A 22,307-nucleotide genomic window follows, 5' to 3' on the forward strand; every position below is an offset into this window, starting at 1 on the left:
CAGGAGGTGTTGAGGGTCAGCCTCATTAGCCTGATGAGGGGGGAAAGGGAAAACAAGGCGGAATGACAAGAACTAAAGAAATCCCTGCCCCCTACTCACTCTACTTTGCACTTGGAGGTTTCAATAGCAAAGAATGAGGACTAATGTATGACTGAGTTCTGCTACATCAAACCACAGTGTAAGAAGAGCATCACAACATGAGATAGAAGATTTAGAGATTTAAGCACGTATGTACGTCGCTCTGGATAAGGGCGTCTGCCAAATGCTGTAAATGTAAATGTAAACAACAAGGGATCAAGGGAATCACAAATGGTTGAAGAAGAGTAAATTGTTCAACTAATGAATTTTAAAAAGTGATTTTAACAAAGCTTTATCATTAATCATAAAAAAAATTTTGATCATAAAATTTATGAGCATTTAAATATGTGGAAAGTAGCAAGAGTGGGAAAGAGGATCTGCGTTTAATAAGGGAAGATGGTTATGGAGAACTGGGTTGAAACAGAGGACAGAAGAATGTAAGCAGAGGAGAGTGCGAGAAATATAAAAACATATGGACAAGTTATGGTATGAGGAAATTATGTCTAAGTGTACCTGTCACTGTGGAGGCTATGAATTCCCAGCCATTATTCTGCCATTGCTTATACTGAATCCCTGCCATGGAACATTGTCCACTATCAGAATGGTTAATGTCTTACTACCACAGCTTTAAGTAACAAATAGACTTAAGTAACATTAGTGACTTGCAGCAACAATGACATGTAGCCAAACCTTAAAGAATAGCTTGTTATTCTTTCCATCTGACTCACGATTGCAATAAGATTGCTGCAAGCTTTTAACTGATATCAGCTGACAGTTGCATTGTAAATACCTCTTACTGAAGATATATACTTTATAAAAAGGAATCCTGGCAAGACAGAGAAATTAGAAATTGTATAAACAGCATGGCCAAACCAAATAACTGTACATTTGCACCCAAGTGGCTTACCTACTGTCTGCTTGTTATTTAACGACAGAAGAAATTCTCTATACCTTTATCTACCTTTATATATACTTTGTGCTTTTAAATTTTCAGAACTGGATATTATTTATATATCGGCTATGACAGATTATATCAATATTACGTATATATTAATATGAATACATAACTAATTATGATAGTTTCTATAGTAATGTCTAATTCACTGGTACCTTATACCTTAAATATGCAACATAATATAAGTCTAAAGTCAAATAGATTGAACATGCTGCTTTTTAACAACTAAAAATGTGAATATTGCTATAAGGAGATTACCATGTATGGAAGGAGTCTCCATTATCAGCAAGTTTAAACAGCCAAATGTAAACTTCAATATTTTTACTAAAAAAAATCATATTTATTGTTGACTTTAAGAAAGGTTGACAATTAACGTTTTATAGATGCTTTAAAATAAAAGGTAACAGGAACAAACACGTTTCATGAATTGTTTTTAAAATGATGAACTTTTCTGGTGGGCTTTTTTTTCATAGTAAAACTGGTTCATGCTCTACCTCATTTTCCAATGATATCATACCCAGTTGTGTTTTTTTCCTCACTTCAGTAATGTTTTTCCTAATAATATTTCAAAATGGAAAAAAGAGGTATAATAAATAAGGCTTTAAAGACTTAAACAGAAGAAATTTCCTTGAAACATTCCAAGATAAACAATAGGCAGATAATACTATATTAAAGTATATTGTGGGCTAAAATGCAACCATATCTGACAGATACTGATAAGTTCTTCACAGATATTTTACAGCCAGATCAAAGTTGTATTTCTAGACCATCAATGGGCCATGATTCATTTGGTATCTAGAGAAGCCAGTAAATAGGACCCTGAGCTCACTAACTTGTAGAAACTGAGATAAATCCTCAGAATACAGTAGAAACACAAAAGGTTAAGACCAGGACAAGTTTCTGTGCTTAATTGGCTGCAAAGCTAACATGACATCTCCTTTCTTCCTACAGAGTCTTCATGAGGCTGCTATTTTATGATATCTTCATTTATATAAAACATCTGCCCTCAAGCTCACTAATGTGTGTGTGTGTGTGTGTGTGTTGGGAGGATGTGCATGTGAGTACATGTCTGTCTCATTTCTTTTAAATCTTACACATTTCACTCCCTTTCGCATAAATCCCCATATACAGCTGACTGAACACACCTGTAGCTCTTTCCAAAATGATCTAGCTTGTGCTTTTAGCATTTGGCTTCCTATGTAAATGACCAAGAAGTGTAACCCTGTTCTGAAGAAATTGGCACCCACACTGATAAAACGGTATATGTCGTTATCCAGATTTAAGAAAAAGTCATTAACGCACATACATATATTAATTACTATACTGTTTTATGTAGAGTGAGTGTAATCAATTCATGTTGTATTAATGTGAACTCATTACTCTGTAAAATCTCATTGTATGTTGGAGTAAAATATTCAATTTAGGTAAATAAAATATGGTAGAATAGTGCAGTGGTAATTTGTCTGTTGTATAACAGTGCAATGTGTTTGATTGTATTGTTTAATCATGATGGATGCATGAAAACCAATTCTATTAATGTTACTCAATTAATTTATTTTAGTGCATGAAGAATGTAGGTTGGTTTAGACAACCAGTGTTTTTTCTTGTGGCTATTAGTTTCAGTGTAGTTAATGAATAATTGCTAGTAGTTACTGAATAATAGTACTAATAATACTAATATTTGATTGGTTGAAACTGGAACATGATAGAATTTTTTGCATCTGAATACATCCACATGTATTATTTCCCCGTGTTAAAAGGTCCACCCTGAGACTTGTGTAAATTCTTCTTGAATTTGTTTTCTCATTGGCCTCACAGGACTTTGCCCTCATGAGGTTCACTGCACTTATTCATTAAGCAATTAATTAATATCAGTAAAAATCCATCTTTATGAGTCCATCCATGTAAGTGGTGTATTACTTTAAGCTTGCACCAAAAAACAGAAGGAAATACTGAAGCTGTTTCAAGAGGCATTCTTTTCTTTTCTCACATTATAACAAGGCTTAAAATGGCTTGCCACGGCTATCATCTATGTTCCATGAAAATAAACACTTAGTAAATTAGTCACTGAATGGGATGTGTGGGATGAGTTCTGGACTCCCTGTGGTGTTGGGGTAATGGAGCTGCACAGACACAGAGCAATGACAAGAACACCTTTAGCTCTTTGTGCTGTTTACTGCATTAAGTCCCTCAATGTTCTGCAACACATTAAGTCCCTTAGACATTATGCTATGCATCACACACACACCTACACACACACTTTACTTCAGCATGAGAGATACTTCAGGCAAGTGAGGTACTCCAGATCCTGCTCCCTTTTTCAAGAGAAGCTGGACCACATGCTGCTTGGCCTATTGATACCTAACCATTTACAATTCAACAGGATATCTCTATAAAAGCTTTGATCTATTTTAATCAGCAGCGGTCATGAAGATGATGTGATCTAGTGTAAGAGTGTAAAATTAGAGGGACCAAAGCAATCACTTTGAATATGATTTATCCAAAAGACATGGCAGTATTACTTTAGTGAAACTTAAGCAAGTGATAATTTGGATCAGGTTTAGGGATAGATATTGTTATCTAGCAGATATCTAGCATCAGGCAAGTGTGGTTAACTTCAATTGAAAATGACCATCCTGTTAAATCCTGCTAGATAACATGCAGCTCTGGTCTTCTGGATAAAAGCAGCTTTCTTTCCTTAGCTAATCATTTATCTGCTTGCGGTAGTGTAGATGATACACTCATGCCCTCATGCCACAGTGGCCCAGTGTTTCGCTGTGTACTTCCCCTAATTAAAAGCATTCTTTAGCAAGGCTGTGTGCCCTGTTCAGTGTCCGTGACTTGACAGCTTCATTAGGTCAGAGCTTAAAGAGTAGAGCCATCCGACATGTACACAGATGTCACACAGTCAGAGGCCGTCGCCATGACACCACATGGCACCAGCAGCCTAACTATCTTGAATGGGTCACATTCCAAGAACAGACAGAATTACAGCATGTAGAGGTGGACTTAAACAGTGATATACACAGAAAATGAATACTATTGAATATTTGACTCTAAGAGATGACTGAAGTCCACCACTGGAACCTTTTATATGGCTTTTTTTTTTTTTTTTTTTTTTTTGGGGGGGGGGGGGGGTGTTTGATTAACCCCTCAAAATCTCACAATGTAAGACAAAAACTGAGAAGCACAGCTGCCAGAATGTTAATTGTCATTCTGAAGCTCAATCCTGCTAAACAGAAACAGAGACATGATGTAATTTGCAACCATGAGGCCCGTTTACTTTGGTTGTAATCCACTTTGCTGTCCACGTCTTCTGTCAGGGGAAAAATATCTCTGAGTATTACTGTGGTGAGAACCAGACATATAATGCTGTCAATGGAACATCTATTTTATGTCAATCTGTCAACAGGGCTCTGTTTTTAAGGGTTAATCCTGTAGCAAATGTGGGGCATCAAATCCAGTCAGGCACCATAATGCCAATTAGCTGCAATCGGTTCATGTTAACCAAAGAGTTGATACTATCCGACAGGTTTTTTTCAGGCATGTGCAGACATTATTCAGGGTAACTATGTATTATTTTCCTAAAGCTCTTGGACCAAAGGCTCCAGTCTAAACTTTCTTTTTTCCATGAAGATTAACCAAGAAATACTACAGCCAACAAATCTAATTGAAGGTCCTCTAAAACAGGAAACTGACAGCTAACCTTTTTTTAAAGCATTGTGTGCAAATTTTGTTTTTCTTCTTATTTCCTCCCTAAGTGAGGCAACTGGCCTCCTTACAGATACCTTTCTATAGTAATGACTAACGTCTGGGTTAGAGACTCTCTGCCCAGCTTTGGAGGTGTGCTGCTCCTGTGTCATAAATAACTGGCGCCTCAGTGATGATGTGTATGTTGAGACAGAGTATAAAAATGCTTAGAGATAATGGGAAACACATTAGCAGTAAAGAATATAAGACACTGTATGACTCCTCCCTTGTGAGGCTCTTTCCTGTCAGGAAGTCGGCAGAGTACTGGCCGGTTCCGGAAAGTTCTGGAGGTCAGTGCTGAGGGTGGACTGGGATGAGCTGATAACAGCCAAGTGCTCTAGGGATGAGCGTCTTTGTGAAGAGAATGATCAGACAGACACCCTGTGGGATGCCAAGTGAAATATCACAGGGGCCAAAACTTATCTTTAGAGCTGTTGTTTTTTTGGACACTGTAATAGTGTCCACATTCATCACAGTGATAACATTGTAAAAAGGAAAGGGTCAAGACTTGAAATGTAAAAGAAAAATGCTCTAATTACAAAAATGTGAAAGGAAAAGTGGATCTATAAGCATATTAGAAAATTTATTGCTTATACAGTACTTTGAAGAACACATACACACAACATGCACAGTGTTAAGTCCTTAATAGCATTATTTTCTATACTTATTTTTGATTCAATTAATAAATACACAGACATAATTGTAGTATGTATGATATAGTTTGAGGTTATATATAATCATTTCAGAAACAAAAATAGCTTTCATCATATCACCAGTTATCACAGTTATCATCATTTAGTTAGCTCTGTTTCCCTGTTTTGCTCAAGCTTTCCAATGTCAGTTTCAAGTTATAATAAATGTAATGTTGAAGTCAGGTAATCAGTTTTGTACTCCTTCAGTACCAATAATTTCAAACACTCCATATTAATATCTGTATGTATTATGTGTACTATAAAGTTTACATTTTATACTTATTATAGGAATATTCCAGAATTCCAAGAACGTGATTCCTCAAAACCGTAATTTGCAGTCCTGCGGTTTTTTATTGCCTGAACTTACAAATATCCAAGATCTTGGTAACATAATAGCATGTGGAAACTAAACTGTAAATATAAAACTAGGAAACTAGGTTTCTAACCTGTATGTGAGAGCTGTAGTCGTGGTATGTACTGGTTCCAGGCCCTGTCAGCTCTAACGCCAGGCAGAAGTAACTGAAGCACCGCAGCCAGCAACAGACAGGCGTGCCCCGTCCTCCAGAATCCCACAAGCCTCATCTCCAGTTTCTTCTAGTAACAGTGCAGGAAATGTTCTCTTTCACATTACTGTTTTGCTGTTCTGAAACACACAAAGACACAGAAAAAGTATATTTTACTGAAGATATTTAGCATCGACCGGAAAGCTATGATTAGAAGCATGTGTGTATATAGTGTTTCACGATATATGATTACTTGATGCTGTCAACAGTTAATGGGATGAATTCAAGCTAATCATGCAATAATTAGTCAGATTAATTCAATATGTTTTAAATATAATCAAGATATATTTAAAACACGTTTGAAAGCAAGTTCATGTTTTGTATAGGTGCCATTTGACAAGGATGACATTTGCTTACATACACGCAAAGGTTTTGCCTATCAAGTTTGAAATAGACTTTCCAAAATACATTTATTTATGTTGCCAACTACTTAATAGTCCTCAAAATTGACAAATGACCGAACAAGTGGAAAAACAGGCCCTTTTCAACTTCATCTTAAGGATGCCTCAATAAGGATAAAGAAAGCTCCAGAAGACATTCCTGCAATTTGATACTAGCCCTATTGACGTCTGTCTTGTTTTCTGAAAAAAGTGAACCATTCCAGCTGGACATCCTCTTTTGTAATGCCACACTCTGGGGCTGACGGCATTCTGAAGCCTGCAGCGCTTGCGGAAGTTCTTCAAGTGGTGACAGTGTCTAAGAGAAACAGACCCTTAAAAGACAAACATGATTACTCAGAAAGCCGCTACCTGATTCTGATGTGCATGTGTGCCAGTGTGTGACCTCAGCTGCACAAGGTTCACCCTGAGGGGAAAACTGGTGCATTGTTTAGACAAAGGTTCCCATGGCTAATCAGCACCTTGCAATCTTTATTCTATTTCCTTACAAGGGTCACACTACGTAAACAAATTGCTTGTGTAACCTCAAAACACTTCACTGGGCATTAAGTGCACCATAAACACAATAAATAGATGTTGTAATCGTACAATTAAAACATTCTGGAGATAGTTAGAAGGTCAACATGCAGAATATTTTTGAAACCTATTATCACTATTCTTGCTCTGCTAATTAGCTGACCAAGAAACCAAAAAATAGCCTTGTTGAATTGTAAGTTTTCTTTGTGCTTGCTTTTCATACTAGGCCTGTTCCCATGCTGGGGTTTATTGTAGATAGGGCCATAGAGACCCACTTATTCTACCGCAAATACCCCTGTGGAGAGTTTCAAACACAGGCAAAATGAGCTTAGGGCTAAACATATGCAAAATGGAGATAGGGCACATTTTTCCATCCATTCAAAACCTCAAAAGCTATGCCAATTAAGCTTCTCTACTCCAACACAGAATCTTTCAGCAGGATCTTCAGCAGACAGAAACCATTGAGGCAAACCTTTGAGGCAGATGAAGTCTAATTCAACAATAAATTTAATTCCAGCATAAAAAGCCCAGCTTGAGTCACTCGTTACCACTCCATGTCTGCAAGTCAGGGCATCTGCTTAAGCTTCTCAGAGGCGGATGGGGAAGCTTGGGGAGCATCAAAAGGTTTGAAGGAGGTGAAAGCTTTACAGCAGCAGTTTGGTAAGATGTTAAGTCTGATTTACACCCCAGGCCCATTCAGTGTCCATAAGATCTGGCCCCAAAGCCTGAGGCTGAATTTATAACAGCAACCGAATGCGGGTGCTCGACTCAAGAAACGATCAAACAACTTTATTCCAGATTGCTTCCACCAAATTGCTGAAGTGAATTTGCTCACTATGTTGAATCAGAGAGGATATAACAAAAGTGAGCTCTGCAAAGTGAAAGCAACCCATCTGGTATTAATACAATTAATTTAACAAAATTGACCTTCAGGGGTCAATTTCATGTATAGGTTACTAGTGACAGAATCTAGTTGGTGGAAAAGAAATTATCTGAATTACACCTCATCATTTCCCATTAAAATAGTATTTCTTCATAACCCTGATTTATAAGGAATTACTAACTTTGATTTAAGAGGAATAAAGAACCTGTTTTACATCATCATTATGGACTCTAAGGGGACTTCTTATTGGCGGTATCACTATGAACTTACTACTCAGTAAAGGAGGCAATGCATTTCTGAACCTAATCTAGTGGTGAATAATGGTACTCAGTTGATGCTGAATTCAAATGAACTAATACAGTACATGGTAAACATTAAGGTAATTGGTTAATATATGACTTTTGGATGTGATTATATAAAATGAAATGTGGTCTAAATGTTAACTTTCTTTTTTGCATCCAATTTAAGACATTCGATGTGGTTAATTGGGGGGGGATTCTATTTGTAAATCGAGTCAAATCGAGTTTCGTTTCCTATGACCCAGACAAAAGACGGTCATTACCTTTTTCAATACAAGGAAAGAAAACAAACACAAAAGTGTGGGAAAAGCATCACACATCAGGAAGAGGAAGTAGCTGATACTTAGGCACTTCCATGTGACAAGACTGTTGAAATGTTAAGCAATCTGATATTTGGCTGGTCCCCCACTATGACTTTGTTTCAATGAATATATGACTTATCAATCAAAAAAGAAAGATCACAGCATTCTGGGGTAGGGATATCTCTCATCAATCTTTCAGCTAAAATCCATGGATGCTTTGTTTGAGTGACTTGAAGTAAGGAATTTGGCCATTGAGAATGAGTTAAACAGAGTTCAAATAGCATGTGGTGGAATACCGTGACATTTCTTGTTAAAATCTAGACCTTATAAGAGCAAACACACACTGAGCTCTTCCCAATAAAGAGCGTTGTGCTGAAAAGGCAGGACATACATGCAGAGTCTCAGATAGGGACATGATGGAGGCTGTTGAGATGAATGGTGTTGGAGCTGTCAGTGTAATGGATGAGTGCCTTTACTTCCCTTAGTGGCCTTGGTGGGCCTGTGATTGGTAAGACTAAAGAAAATTTCTGAATATTACAAATGAATGGATTGGCACTGGCATCGACAGAACCAGATAAACTTGTTATATACGTATAACACTTAAGACATCACAATATTTTCTGCATTGGGTGACCTGTAGTAGAATCCCACATACTGTAAATCTCTGTGTTACCATAATATCAGTATCAGTTTCAGGATGGGCAAACCACTAGCCCAGAGCTATGGGCTATTAGTGTTTTATTCGTAATTGCCTGGCAGTCCAGAAAGCGAGAGTAAATAAACTTTACTTCCTATTTTGACTTTTCCAAAACAACAGTTTCATTTGGAAGCATCAACTACAATATCTGTGCATTTAACATACATTAAAAATCCAATCTGGCTGACAAGACATATATATTGACTAGTTGATTAAATTGCGTGCATAGATAACAGAAATCGTTCCAGAATGAGTAACATTCAAAACCACAAAAACAGCATAATAATGTGCAGCATAAAAGCTCTAATATAACTACAACAACACAAAGTCAAAAGAAAATAAAATGTTTTGCCAGATTCCGTTAATATTTTTGCATGTAATGATAAATATTTAAGCCTTTAGTGACTTTTTGTTGTAGGAGCGAAAGTGCTATATATATACACATTAAACTGGCTAGTACTGTATATTACATTACATTATATTAAGTTCATGTCTAATCATTTAGTTTCTGGTCAAATAAGGCAGTAGGCAAAAACCCTAGGGCTTCCACTTGCCCGGTGGTCTAGCTAATTAATTAATCATTTGTCCACCCTGTAACATCAACACATGCATTAGTTGTGCACTAGCATCATGATCATCAAAATAGAGTCTTTTCTCTTGTCAAAGTATAACATGACACTCTCTAAACTTTCGCATAGGATGTGTACCATGCTGTTATAAAAAGCTGCCGAAGACAGAAGCACAACCTGTTCAAAAATCTGTTAAACTTTTAGTGGAAAATGTGTGATGTTTAGAGAGCTGTTACCAGTCTTGCCACCCTGAAAGCACACAACAGTGGACTCAACCAGCCGAAAAACAAGCAGCACGGTCCCCACATACAAAGACAGCAGCTTAATGCACGCCAGACGTGTATCCAGGAGAAAACTGAAGGCAAACACTTTCTAATTCAAACCAGTTCCTTTCATTCCCAAGCTCAAACATGAGCATTTGGATCGGAACCTGTTTCCAACGGTGGTCTTTCTCTGATCTGGCCAGCTTTATCATTATTCACTGTGAACAATTAAACAAACTATGTATACTGATTGACCAGGACAGTTGACAGATCTGCTTCCTGTTTCAAGAATCTTGAGAAAAACACAGCAAAGACTTATTTTAATTTCAATTTAAATGCCTCTAATCATGTTCATGTTCATGAATTGGCAAAGCGATTAAGGTACCAATTGTGTTAGCTCCTTTGCTACTGTAGGTAGCCAATGCCAAGTTGGTAATTGAAGAATGATGATCAAAGTTAATCATTGTAACTATTCTGCATCTGTATAAATATATCCCTAAAAATACTGACATTCAGCTACAACATTTAATACTAAGCAAGTCTGCTTTTTGTTTTTAGAAGGACCAGTTTCTGAGACATCTGTTAGTCATATACTTGTGTTTTTTAGGACTGAGGAAACAGCACTACATCCAAATCTGTCCCTAACCACAGTGCAGCAGGTTATCTGATGAGAACAAGGTGTGAACATTTGAATCAGTGCCCTGTAGTTGAAGGACAGAGAGCAATGTTTTCTGTCAAAGTTCCTCCACCCTTTAAATGCTTGTACACAAGGATACAAAAATATTTCAGCTCTGTGTGATGAAAATATGTCTATCTTCCTTAGCTGTCAACATGAATACGCTCATCCTCTGTGCATACTCTGGCATCTTAGATGAGTGGGAGAACATTCTAGGATGTACTAACACATTATTGTACATGAAAATCATCAGGAGAAACATGTGGCTCTTTTTACATCAGAGATCGACTAGGGCAGTTTAATGCCTTGGACAACACTCCCAAAAATCTTGTGATAACCTCCTACAATAACAAACAACACCTCTGCTCCAGGTTTGTTTTGGAGTGTGTGAGCACTGGGCCAGGGAAAGCTCCACTCCTTCACATACCAGGCTACAAGGCCAATTGGAGCATTAGATTCTTCACCTCTGCATACCAACATCTGGCCACGTGGCAACAGTCAGGAAGGCAAACAGATTGACTGTCCACTTTAGAGGTTATGGCCAGAAAAATCCAGGAGCTGCTCTTAGGACTTTCTGTGGACACAGGGCATTTTTGTCTTGTGGTGCCTTGCCCTAACTGAAAAAAAAAAGGTTTCAGCTTGAGCCAGTGCTTCAGTTTAATAAGATTACCTACCGTACATTGTTACCAGAAAACAACACATACAGATTGAATTTAATATGAAGTAGTGACAAATGGCAAGAATTCACTGTGCTCTGCAAACCTCAGTCATCAGCCTAATAAAACTGAGGTGCATTGACCAGAGCAGTTCATGTTATTTTCACAAGAGGCCTTCGTCTGTGACACACCTTTCATGTTCATGGCTAAATTCCAGCAATTCTAGGTAAATCTTTTGTTTATGCTAGCCATTTAGCAATACAAAACAATAAGACAAAGATGTGGGAGATTTTTCTCAGGAAGTATGTGTTTTTAGGGATGTGTGAGACACAAAAGGAGGCAGATCAACATGATGAACAATTCTGAAGATGTGTGTTCACAAGTTATTGTTCACGGAGTACAAAATTTGTATATAGCCAATAATGTGCAGAATAAATACCTAACTAAATAGTTAAAATAATGAAAATTGGCTTACCCACTGTTCAGGTAAGGTTTCTTCAGCTTTCCGGGGTGGTTCATTTATATACCAGACCATTCATGATCTGTACAGAACTTTTCCTGGAAGTCTATTGTTTATTTGTCCTTCTCTCAATAACCTACCAAATGAGTTGATAGCATAGCATATCGTTGATAGCATAATCGTTTCTATAGTAACAACATTCCAGGAACTTGGACGTCAGATGCTCTACATAAACAGATTAAAACATTTTGTCACTGTTGATACGAAAGATAAGTTTCCATCTGTGAGGAGATGATTATTTACCAATTTATTTAACTTCGTTTGGTTTTGTCTTAGTACTTTCAAAAAGGAGACCTCAGTGTCAGCCGGTTGTATGAAATTAATGTTTATAGCTTCTTTTATTGTGGGTAATAAAAAGAACTAAACAGACATTAAAATCATTTCTTCAAAATTTCAGCAACAGTTTATATCTTAGCATGTAGACAAACAAAATGTAAAAATCTTAAAGATCTGGCCAATCTGTTTCCATGATAGTCTGTCTGTAATAAAATAAGGACATTGTCCAGATGATTTCTGGCTAGATTAACCATGAACATTTATATTCAGGAATATGGGTGATGAAAATATTACCCAGATACCACCAGCACCTACAAACTGTGCTGTAATTGCCAAATATCATAAAAACCACCTGGTCCAAAGGCCCCCACCCCACCCCCCACCGATACACTCCTGCATCATGAGTTAGCAAGCGTAGATCTATGCACAGTGTCAGGGTAAATGCGCAAATTGGCTGCCTGACAGCTCTTACATGTCTGTTCAATATTACTCTTAATCCCCAGTGCAACCCAAGAATCATAGTTGTTTTATGCAAGCTACTAATTGTGCACAACCTGGAACAATTTTATTTTTCAAATTTAAGAGAAGGCATTCGTAGTGATTCATCTGGTATTATGAGGCATTCTCATACAACCTCACCAAATGACGATTACATCTCATGTCACCACAAAGCCTTAGAAGAAAAGAAAGACCTTTTCTTTCATTGTCACTCTATTATCTGTATCCCTGCTGCTGGCCATTCAAAAGCACTTAGTGTGATCTGGGAGTCTTTAGACATCAGTGGCTGGGAAAAATGTCACAAGTCAGATGACTAATCTGTCAAATTTAAACATGCCTTTTCGGGGTCGAATATCCATTCACTGCAGAAGATGCAGTACAGACACTGTACTGTCGTGGGTTTTAAACTGGTGAATGATGTGAGAATCGGAAGAATACAGACATGTCAAATTCAACAAATAAAAGGAATAGCAAGGTTTAGAATAATGCATTCTTCAAGGTATGCAATAAACTGTCTGAACATGACGCAGACTGTGCAAGGACATGTTATATTTCAATGTAATGTACCAAATGTACTTTAACTGATTGCAGAGATAACAAAAATGCCATGAAACACAAAGTTTTTTCACAGATTTTGTCCTGGTAAAGAAGCATACACTCACTGTCCACTTTACTAGGAACAAATTGAGGAATCATCAATTTTTGTTGAATTTACACATGTTAACTTGCAGGTTTGTTTTAGCCAATGAGAGCATGCATGATAATGAGTGTCATTATTTGTGTTCAAAACCAAAATGGTCACAAAAATACAGACAATTTGCAAATTAGTTGCTTGGAGAAGATCCAAACAGGAGATCTCCTTTCATAGCTTTACAGAAACGTGTCCTAACACTTTACACTGCTGAGACAGCAGGCAAGTAGATGAATCAAACTCACTGGTGTAAAAAATGTTAATCTAGGATCTGTTTTGTCTCTGGATGCAGGAATGGGAGTTAATTCTAGTACAGCGCTCAGGCTTTAAGGCGCTTGATAAATATTGGCTCTGCTCTTGCCATTCGCTGTGGGGTGTCTTACAAGAGAAAGACAGCTTTTCAGGATACAATGTGTTTCTTTGGTTGTTTAGTCTGCTTTGACTGAAGAAGACACAATACCTTCTGCACATCAAACCAATTAGCTTCAGACTAGGGACAAATAATAAAAGTGTGTCCTTGCCAAAAACCATATCAAAAGAACATTGTCTTATCAAAGAGAATTAGTTTAGTTTATACAAAACACTCAAACAATAGAGCAAACAGAAATCAAAGCAATGACCTAAACATAGTGCTTGTAACATTTAGAGTTCTGACATTGGTGCAAATGAATGTACAGTAAAAGGAGTCAAAATAAAGTGCATTAAATGATGAAGAAAGAGAGAGAGAGAGAGAGAGAGAGAGAGAGAGAGAGAGAGAGAGAGAGAGAGAGAGAGAGAGAGAGAGAGAGAGTTTATAGAAAATAAGCCAAGCTAAACACTTGTAAATTTATAAAATGATTAACATACTTGTGTGTATAAAAAAAATCACGGCTACCAAAACTTTTACACATATCTTTACTAAAACATTGATAAATTAGCCCCATTGTATAGTTTATTTAATGTTTAAATTCTCATCACAATAAATCTACAACAGTAATATTTTTTCTGACCAAACATTGGACAGTTTTGGCCATTAGATCATTTATTTTGTGTTTTTGTTTTATTTTAATCAAGTTTTTTTTGAATTGTTGATTTAGGCTTATCATCAAATCTCTGGGTACTGACAAATAACTTATTGGTGCTTAACAGATGACATAGGGTGAATTACTGATGATCATCTCTGGTGGTCTATGTGACCTCATTTCTGTTTGGTTGTCGCACCCACCCTTAAAACACACATTCATAATTCCCTTTAGCGGAAGTGCAGGCTGTCCGCCTGATGATCAAACAAGAGATCAGCCCACACTAATTCAGACTGACAGTGGAGCCAGCTTGTTTAAAACAGTGTCACTATCCACTTTCCTGTCTGTCAAAGCCCTATTTGGACACTTCTTTACATGGTGCAAGCCAACAATAAGTTCCAACTTCTCTCTAAAGAGTGTTCTGTATACGCATGACTAATTGTAATATGAAGTGTCTTTATCAGTACACTCGAGTTTAATGGAAATGCCTGTTGAGCTAGGGAAGCATAATTATGCTGAGGTACTTTGCCGCAATTAGGCAAACTACTTCAAGAGAACTCCATTCAACTCTAACCAGGTTCCTAAGGCTTGTGGGGACATTTACATATAGCCAACACCAACCACAATTGCAGGGGGCTTATATGATCTGATCGGTATATGTTGCTTGTTAGGAGAGTCTGCAAAATATTTAAGTTGTTTATACACAGGATGACCTAAGAAGACATATAGAAATGTAAGGAAGCAATTAGAGTTACCTGTGGCTTGCTTGGCTGTGGGTTCAGAAAGTATTATGCTGGTCTCTGCATTATTTCAGAGTTTTGTCAGAAGACGTGGAAGCTAACAAATGCTACATTGTGGCTAATTCTGATATAATAAATATTGATGCCTAAGGTCATCCATGTGATGACATAATGCTGGAATAAGGCAAAGGATTTACACAAAGACATGTCATACAAAAACAAGGAATCTAAGGAATGGAAATTTACAGATAGGAATAATCCTTTGATAATATCTGTTTGTCTTGGTTGCCTCTCACCATGTTGCATACTATTGAAAGAAGTCCTGGAGGACGATAAAAGCAGGAAAATAAATCAGAAACGAAAAGCGCAAACCCGGCAATATGTTAGTTTTCTCTGCTCATGAGCCTGTCCGATGCATACTTCCTCATAATCTCCAGCTGATTTATCTTGGCCCCTTTGGCCTGAGGAATTCCAGTGCTGGTTGTTATAGAGTGAGAAAAAAACACAGTGAGAGCTCCCTACTGGGAGGCAAGAGTCCCTGGAGTGTTAAGGGGTCATTGTGGCACTCCCATCCAGTCCAAAGGAGAGCCATCTCTGTCTTTGCACCAGGTGTAACACCAATAACCTCCCCTGCCCTTCCACTCTCTGAAAAGGAATCAATGATTTCATCTAAGCAACAGCATTCTAATGGGGCCAAAGAGAAGGTCATGACAACACTTGATCCTCATGATAGCATATGTGTCATATAAAGTTTAGGGGCACTTTCATTTATTTATCCACTACTACTGATTAATCTTCCTTGCAAGGAAGCCCCGGGACAAGACTGGCATTTCACACTACAATGATCTCCAGAAACCTCTCACCAGCACAGAAGGTACATAGCTTACCGAAAGCCTTGACACTCATTTGGGTATAAAATTATGGGATTGTTTCCGTTCTTGTTTCATGCTGAAAACTGTAATCACAGCTTCAGGAACCTCTTCTCGACTCAGAATACACATGTGATCTTCCTATTTTAAAGAAATCTTAGAGAAGAACAGTGGGACTAAAACGTAATAAGTGACTCCATTACAACCTGAAATTAATGTACGCAATCAACTCCTAACAGCAGAGTCGCTCAAAAACCAGAACAATGGGAAACAAAAATAGCCAGGTTTTTACGTCAAGCATATTTCCGCATGACTTCACCAATAAGCTTTTTTTGCAAAGTAAATAATGTCTTGGAGCTGTCTGAATCACAATGTGGTATAATTATTGAAGGTGACTACTACAGCATCTCACCATCGTGTCTGTTGCTGTACTTTTGATCTACAATTGGTTGCGTGTGTATAGAGAAAACTTGCCGGTGTCTGCCCCACATGGACTCACTTCCAGCTAGTCATCCTGAGGCAGGCGCCAGCCGGCACGTTTCCTCAGATGTACACTGGAAAGGAAGTGCACTGCTGGGTAAAACTCTGTTATTGTTCAATTGATGAAAATAAGGGGAAATTAATTAAGATAATAGAGAAGCAATACAATACAATAATAACTGAGGTGGTTGCCAGGAAAGACGTTGCTGTCTTGCCAATTCATGGACGGAGACATGCAAAAAAAAAAAAAATGCTAAAAATGCCAGAAATTAAAATGTAAATTTAAATGCAAACTGAGGGCGACAGAATGATTGCAGTTTTATTACAAATGGCCAATATGTTAAACTGGTGCTACAAATGGCGGGGGTAAAGAGGCCACCTGTTCAGATCTGCAGTCGTAAAAAAGAAATTATACAGTAGAGATAGAGAGTAACTAATTTCTATAACTATAACTATTTATATTTATATTTCTATAACTTCAGGGACCATTGCATTCAGATTTACATTAGAGATCAAAACCATAGTCATAGTTTATATAGATATCAATTATACTAAATAGTAAATTCTCTGGACCTATATTGCATGTGAGAACTCCATTTTATCTACTAAGGATCATAAACTAAACATCTGATGTTTCCACCTTTTCTTTTGATGGTGTGTTGTTGCGTGTTGGAGCACTGTGGAAAGCACAAATACATTTTTAACAATAGCTTGCTGTACACATCTTGTGAAAGAGCACTATTTTTGTTAAAGACATGAAAACTGGTACATGTGATAATCATTTCAATGCAAGAACTTCATCCTACAGCACTGGACTTGATGCCAAATGTAGAAATAAAACATGCAGAAGGAGCTTTTTCATTTCTCACAAATAAGAAATTGAATCATCTACTAACCAAAGCAAATGTAAGAATTCACTCTTTCTGTCATCACTCACTGTAAGTAAAACAGAGAACTAATCACAGTCAGACACTCATTCCCACACATCTCAGCAACAAAGAATAACTTTCAATGCTAACGTGCACTTTCTCACCTTATATGTGTTTTAAACACACCTCTCTTAATCCTGGGTGTGAGGAGAGAATTTGGCAGTTTGTTGACACATTCTTTTCACACTATCCTCAATGTATATCTATTTTTATTCTGAATATACAGTCAGTTCTGGATCTTCTTTTCTGTATTTTAATGTCAAATTTACTGTCAAACATACCGAAAATACATCACATTTAAGGCACAAAGGTTGAGGAAAAAAGTAGAAAAATGTGTCTTCTTTTCCAAAACCTAAACATTGTGCGGTTTTGCAGATGTAATTAGGGATAGAAATTTTACTGAGACATGCATCTTCCTTTGAAAGCTTGGACAGAGAGTGACTGTTGAATTAATTGAAATAACTGAACATGTTTATCAGATGTGCAGTATCACCTGGTAACTTTATTATTGTTACTTATTGTCTTTTTTAATTCTCACTCATTTTTTTATTGTCACTTTTTGCTGCAGACACTTTACTCCATTTATTCTATCTGCACTCTATGTAACTCTTTAAACAGAAGAGAGGAAATAAGCAATAGTTGTAGTGTATCTTATTAGAGAACTGACACTTCTTAAACCATCTGCACTCTATGTAAATTTTATTTTTCATATACTTGATATTATTATGTGTCTGTTACTTAACAAAGATCGGTGTTCCAAATTTCTCTGCATGCAGAGCTATACAATGACGTATAGGCTTTCTATTTCTTTTTTGTTTCTGGAAGCTTACATGAGCACATATGCCTGGTCTTGTTGATGCAAAGCTTAGGCAGGTAAGATCAAGTCACATCTGCAGCACTGGAATTGACTGCAACAGCTAACAAACTGAGTGTAATTAAGCTGTCAGTAAAAATGATGGAGGAGTTTATTTACTTCAAGACTACTATTAATTAACATAGATGTCCATCAGCCAAATGATTTATTTGATACTCTTTGCTATATATATATATGCTATATATATATATTCTGTGGGAAAAGGAATTTTATATGACCCCTATTTAGAATTTTCCACATTCACATTTTCCAAGCAGAGTAGGATAGGATGGCGTGTAAGAGATCAGGACACTGGTGACATTCTTTTTGGGTGGTCTGTGCCCTCCTCTCTAGTGCTCTCTTTCTCTTATTCTATTCTTCATGCACTCCTCCACACACAGGAAACAGCAGGCGAGGAAGGAACAAAAAATACTTTGGAGAAGACTAGCCCACAATAACTACAATAGCCCCTTTACAATAGTTCTGCACATAGTGTCCACTTGCTGAAGTTATTTCACCTTCCAGTGCTGGCTTTGTTTCCCACAGACTGTAGTTAATAGCTTCCGCAGCCCTGGACCGGCAAACAGAATGATTGTGGGCCAACACCCTGACTATGAGCACCCTAAAGGGGGAAAATTCTCTGGTGGGTGTTTGATAAAGTGCAATAATTGACTCAAGGGCTATGATTAATATCTGTGTTGCATGCAGCTTATGTGAACAGGAAAATGAAATAAGATATTAAAATAGAAAAATATGAAGAAATATAGCTGTGAGGGTATACAAAGAAAAGTCATGATTAGGATATATGATATTTTTTTTTATCTGGATGAAGTTGTCAATGTATAAATATATGTATTTTTGCTTCTTCATAAACTGCTGAAAATGAAGACTACTCTAAGTATTCCTGGGTAGCTGATATTTTATATACAAAAGTATAAAACACCACTTTTGAAACTGAAAATAGTTACTCAATCAGTATACCCCCAAAAAACAACTTATACAGTACAAATATATACACTGATTCTTTGGTATACTGACTCTGAGTTATAACGTTATACAATAATTATTTCATGCTGTTCCACATCTAATTAGAAACAGACTTCTGCCCTATAACACACTTGACTCATGGAGTGGGGATTCTATGAAATAAAGTGGATAAAGGCGATTTCTGTCTTCTGAACATCACAGTGGAACTCATACTGGCTTGCAAAGTACCTCAATGCTTAAACAAGATTAAAAATAAGCCTAGCTATTACAATAGTTACATTTAAACATGTGGAAACTAGACTAAATATATTTTACATCTTGTATTAAACATATTTTGATAGCAAAGGCTTGTGTATGAAATGTGTTAGTAAATCAGTGAATGTAATGGACATGTATACATCTATTGTGAGTTAAAATGTATTTTCAGTTTTTCCTCTAAACACGTATATTTGACTTAATATTAAATTGTTTCCCCATAACACTACTTTCCATTTAGAATTTATAAGAACCAGTTATGAGCTTGGCCTTTAGGCAAAGTGAGTGAAGCTTCTTCATGAAGTTGGTTGAAAAGATGCCAAGAATGTGCAGAGTCTTTCATACAAGCTTGATTTAAATGGTCATCTCTTGATTATTAGGACTAATTCTACCACCCTATGTCCAACCTGGAACTGACCTATGACCAGGAAGTAGGTAGTTAAATGCAATGTCATTAAAATCACCTTCCAGGAAATGAGAATGAATTGAACATCTCCGAATGAAGAAATTCACACCTCTCCACTCAACTGAATCCAGACATGCTTATGACCCTGTTTCTCACATTCTTGCCTGCTCAATAAAACCAGTCATGACAATGTGACGTTACATGCAGTCTGCTCTGTTTGTCCTGGAACAATCTGCAGAACCAAACAGCCATAAAAATTCCTTGTGAAAATTCTTTATAGCCTTTGCATTTCCAGACCCAGAAGCCACACCATGGTGCAAGACGCTGAAGTGGTATCTCATTATGAATCAAGTAGTATTGCGTGGAAACCCAACCCTTTAGTATAAACAACACGAGAGAAAACCAATCTCTGTGACTCCACATCCTGGAACTTGACCTCGAGTCACAGTGGGCCCTCATTGTCAAATTGGACAATGACCCTCTTCCTTATTTACAATGGAAACAGCTTTGGGCTTGGCTGACGTAAAACAGAGCAGTATCTGAGGTGCGAGGCCTAAAGAGACACAGAGAGTGGGTGATTTATTTAGGAGTGAACCTGCCACAACCAAACCTGGCTTAAAGGAGTCAGCTAATCAGCTTGAAATGTATTCCCTCAGGTAAATTATGATTATTAGAAATAATACACTACAGCTGCTAGCACAAACACCATTGGGCCTCATGCAATTGGGACTTATGTTATGTTATGATTCATTTACATGATTTAAATATCAAGGACAGTTTTTCTTTACCCAATTTTCACCTAATTTAGTGTTACCCAGTTCCCACAGACTGGTTAGGGCTTCCCTTCTGCACTGCTTTTACCATTCTGGAAGAGTGAAGGTTAACACATGCTTCCTCTGACACAGAACTGTAACTGCAACAACTGGCAAGTGTCATTCTTATCGACATGGGAGAGAAACAGCTCATTCTTCCCACCCAGAAGGTCAGACCAGTTATGTTCTCGTGCCAAAGATGGCTATAGTTTAATCCAAGTTCATTGAACTCTTGGACAGTAGCATCATTCTGGAGCACTACTAACTGGAGTTTAGTAATCAGTTTTCCTGGACAGAACTGTCCAAGAGGGACTTTATGACTGCATTAATTCAGTGCACCAGAAATCCTGTTATTATGATTATTAGTATTGTGTACTATGATCTGTACAACACTGACATATTTGCTATAAGATGTTTTCTATAGCTATTCACAACAGTACTCACAACCCACGGTACAACAGTTACTGAATATAGCTATTTGAGTGGGCAGAACAAAATTACTGTTCAAAACTAGTTTAAATGTTCCAAATATTTATGCATATTGTTTTCTCACTTAACAATTTAGAGAAGTTCTAGTGAGAATGCTAGCATGTGAGTTGTACAGTAATCTGTGTGTGACTGAGGCAACATGTAGTGCTCAATATTTCTATTGTAATATTTGTAACATATTGTATACGGTATGGGGCACCTTGCTCTTTTTACATTTATTTAAAGAGAATTTATAATAAAAAGGCAATGCAAATTATTGTCCTATATACACCATTTTAATTGGAATATTTATGATCAGCAGAATAATATTGCTTTTTTGGGAGCCGACTGACTACCGGTTACTTGTTTTACTTGTTTTGCTGGCAATTAATTCCTGCAAAGTTAAATGTAACTTTAAAATAAATTAAAGTATAACACTTCTTTCGTTAATAAATGAAAACAAACTAACATCATTAATAAAATGTTTCATAAAATATTAAATAGATATACTGTTCAGGATTGCTTATCAAAAATTATGCATAAAAAAAATAAATCAGACAATCATTCTATTTTAACACTGAAAGACAATCGATTTAACCCATGTAAAAGAGCACCATGACCTTGGACATCACGGATAAGAGCATAAAACAGCCAAAAAACCAGCAGATGCTCAGATAAGTAGAACCAGATCTGAGCTTATATAAATCAGAGGGCCTCCAGCACAAGAAAAGAACGTGTGGCGAGTACAGAGATTAGTCACGATATCAGATGGTGAGGGAGACAAAAGTCGAAATGTACTCATGAAACTTAATGGAAGTTTCTTTCATGTTCTCCATAAAACATAATGGGATGTTCTGCACTCAGATAAGTACCTTAGAGGACAGTCCACAGCTCTTGTCCATACAGCCTTGTATTAGGGACCTCTGACTTTAAAACCGCAAAAAATACACACAGCAGAACTAAGCTGGAAATTGAATCCATCTGCCAAATATGGCATATTTTGTTCTTTCTTAACCAGGCAAATGGCTCTGTGTTCCAGAAGGACTGAAATACCAAAGAACTTAGTCACTTCACTTATTCAACAGGAATGACTGACCTGCTTCTAGTAACACTTCACATTCACAGCTACAGTACACAGTGTTTCTCATTATTTGAATCTCCCTTTTACCTGTTAAACTAATATGAAGACAATTATAATTTTACATAATATAGAATGCACACTACA

General features: G+C 37.0%; 1 protein-coding gene across 2 annotated transcripts in view; it reads right to left on the reverse strand.

The window, feature by feature from the left end:
• Positions 1-22,307, reverse strand: part of si:dkey-49n23.1 (semaphorin-3D) — a 53,763-nt gene that overhangs the window by 29,184 nt on the left and 2,272 nt on the right. For both annotated transcript variants that reach the window (XM_027167713.2, XM_047808619.1), the window contains one exon: positions 5,922-6,118. In XM_027167713.2, coding sequence (XP_027023514.2) covers positions 5,922-6,057 — 136 coding nt within the window. In that variant the 5' untranslated portion in view covers positions 6,058-6,118. The remainder of the gene's footprint in view (positions 1-5,921; positions 6,119-22,307) is intronic.

Source organism: Tachysurus fulvidraco, chromosome 2, assembly GCF_022655615.1.
Source record: "Tachysurus fulvidraco isolate hzauxx_2018 chromosome 2, HZAU_PFXX_2.0, whole genome shotgun sequence".
NCBI classification, from domain to species: domain Eukaryota; kingdom Metazoa; phylum Chordata; class Actinopteri; order Siluriformes; family Bagridae; genus Tachysurus; species Tachysurus fulvidraco.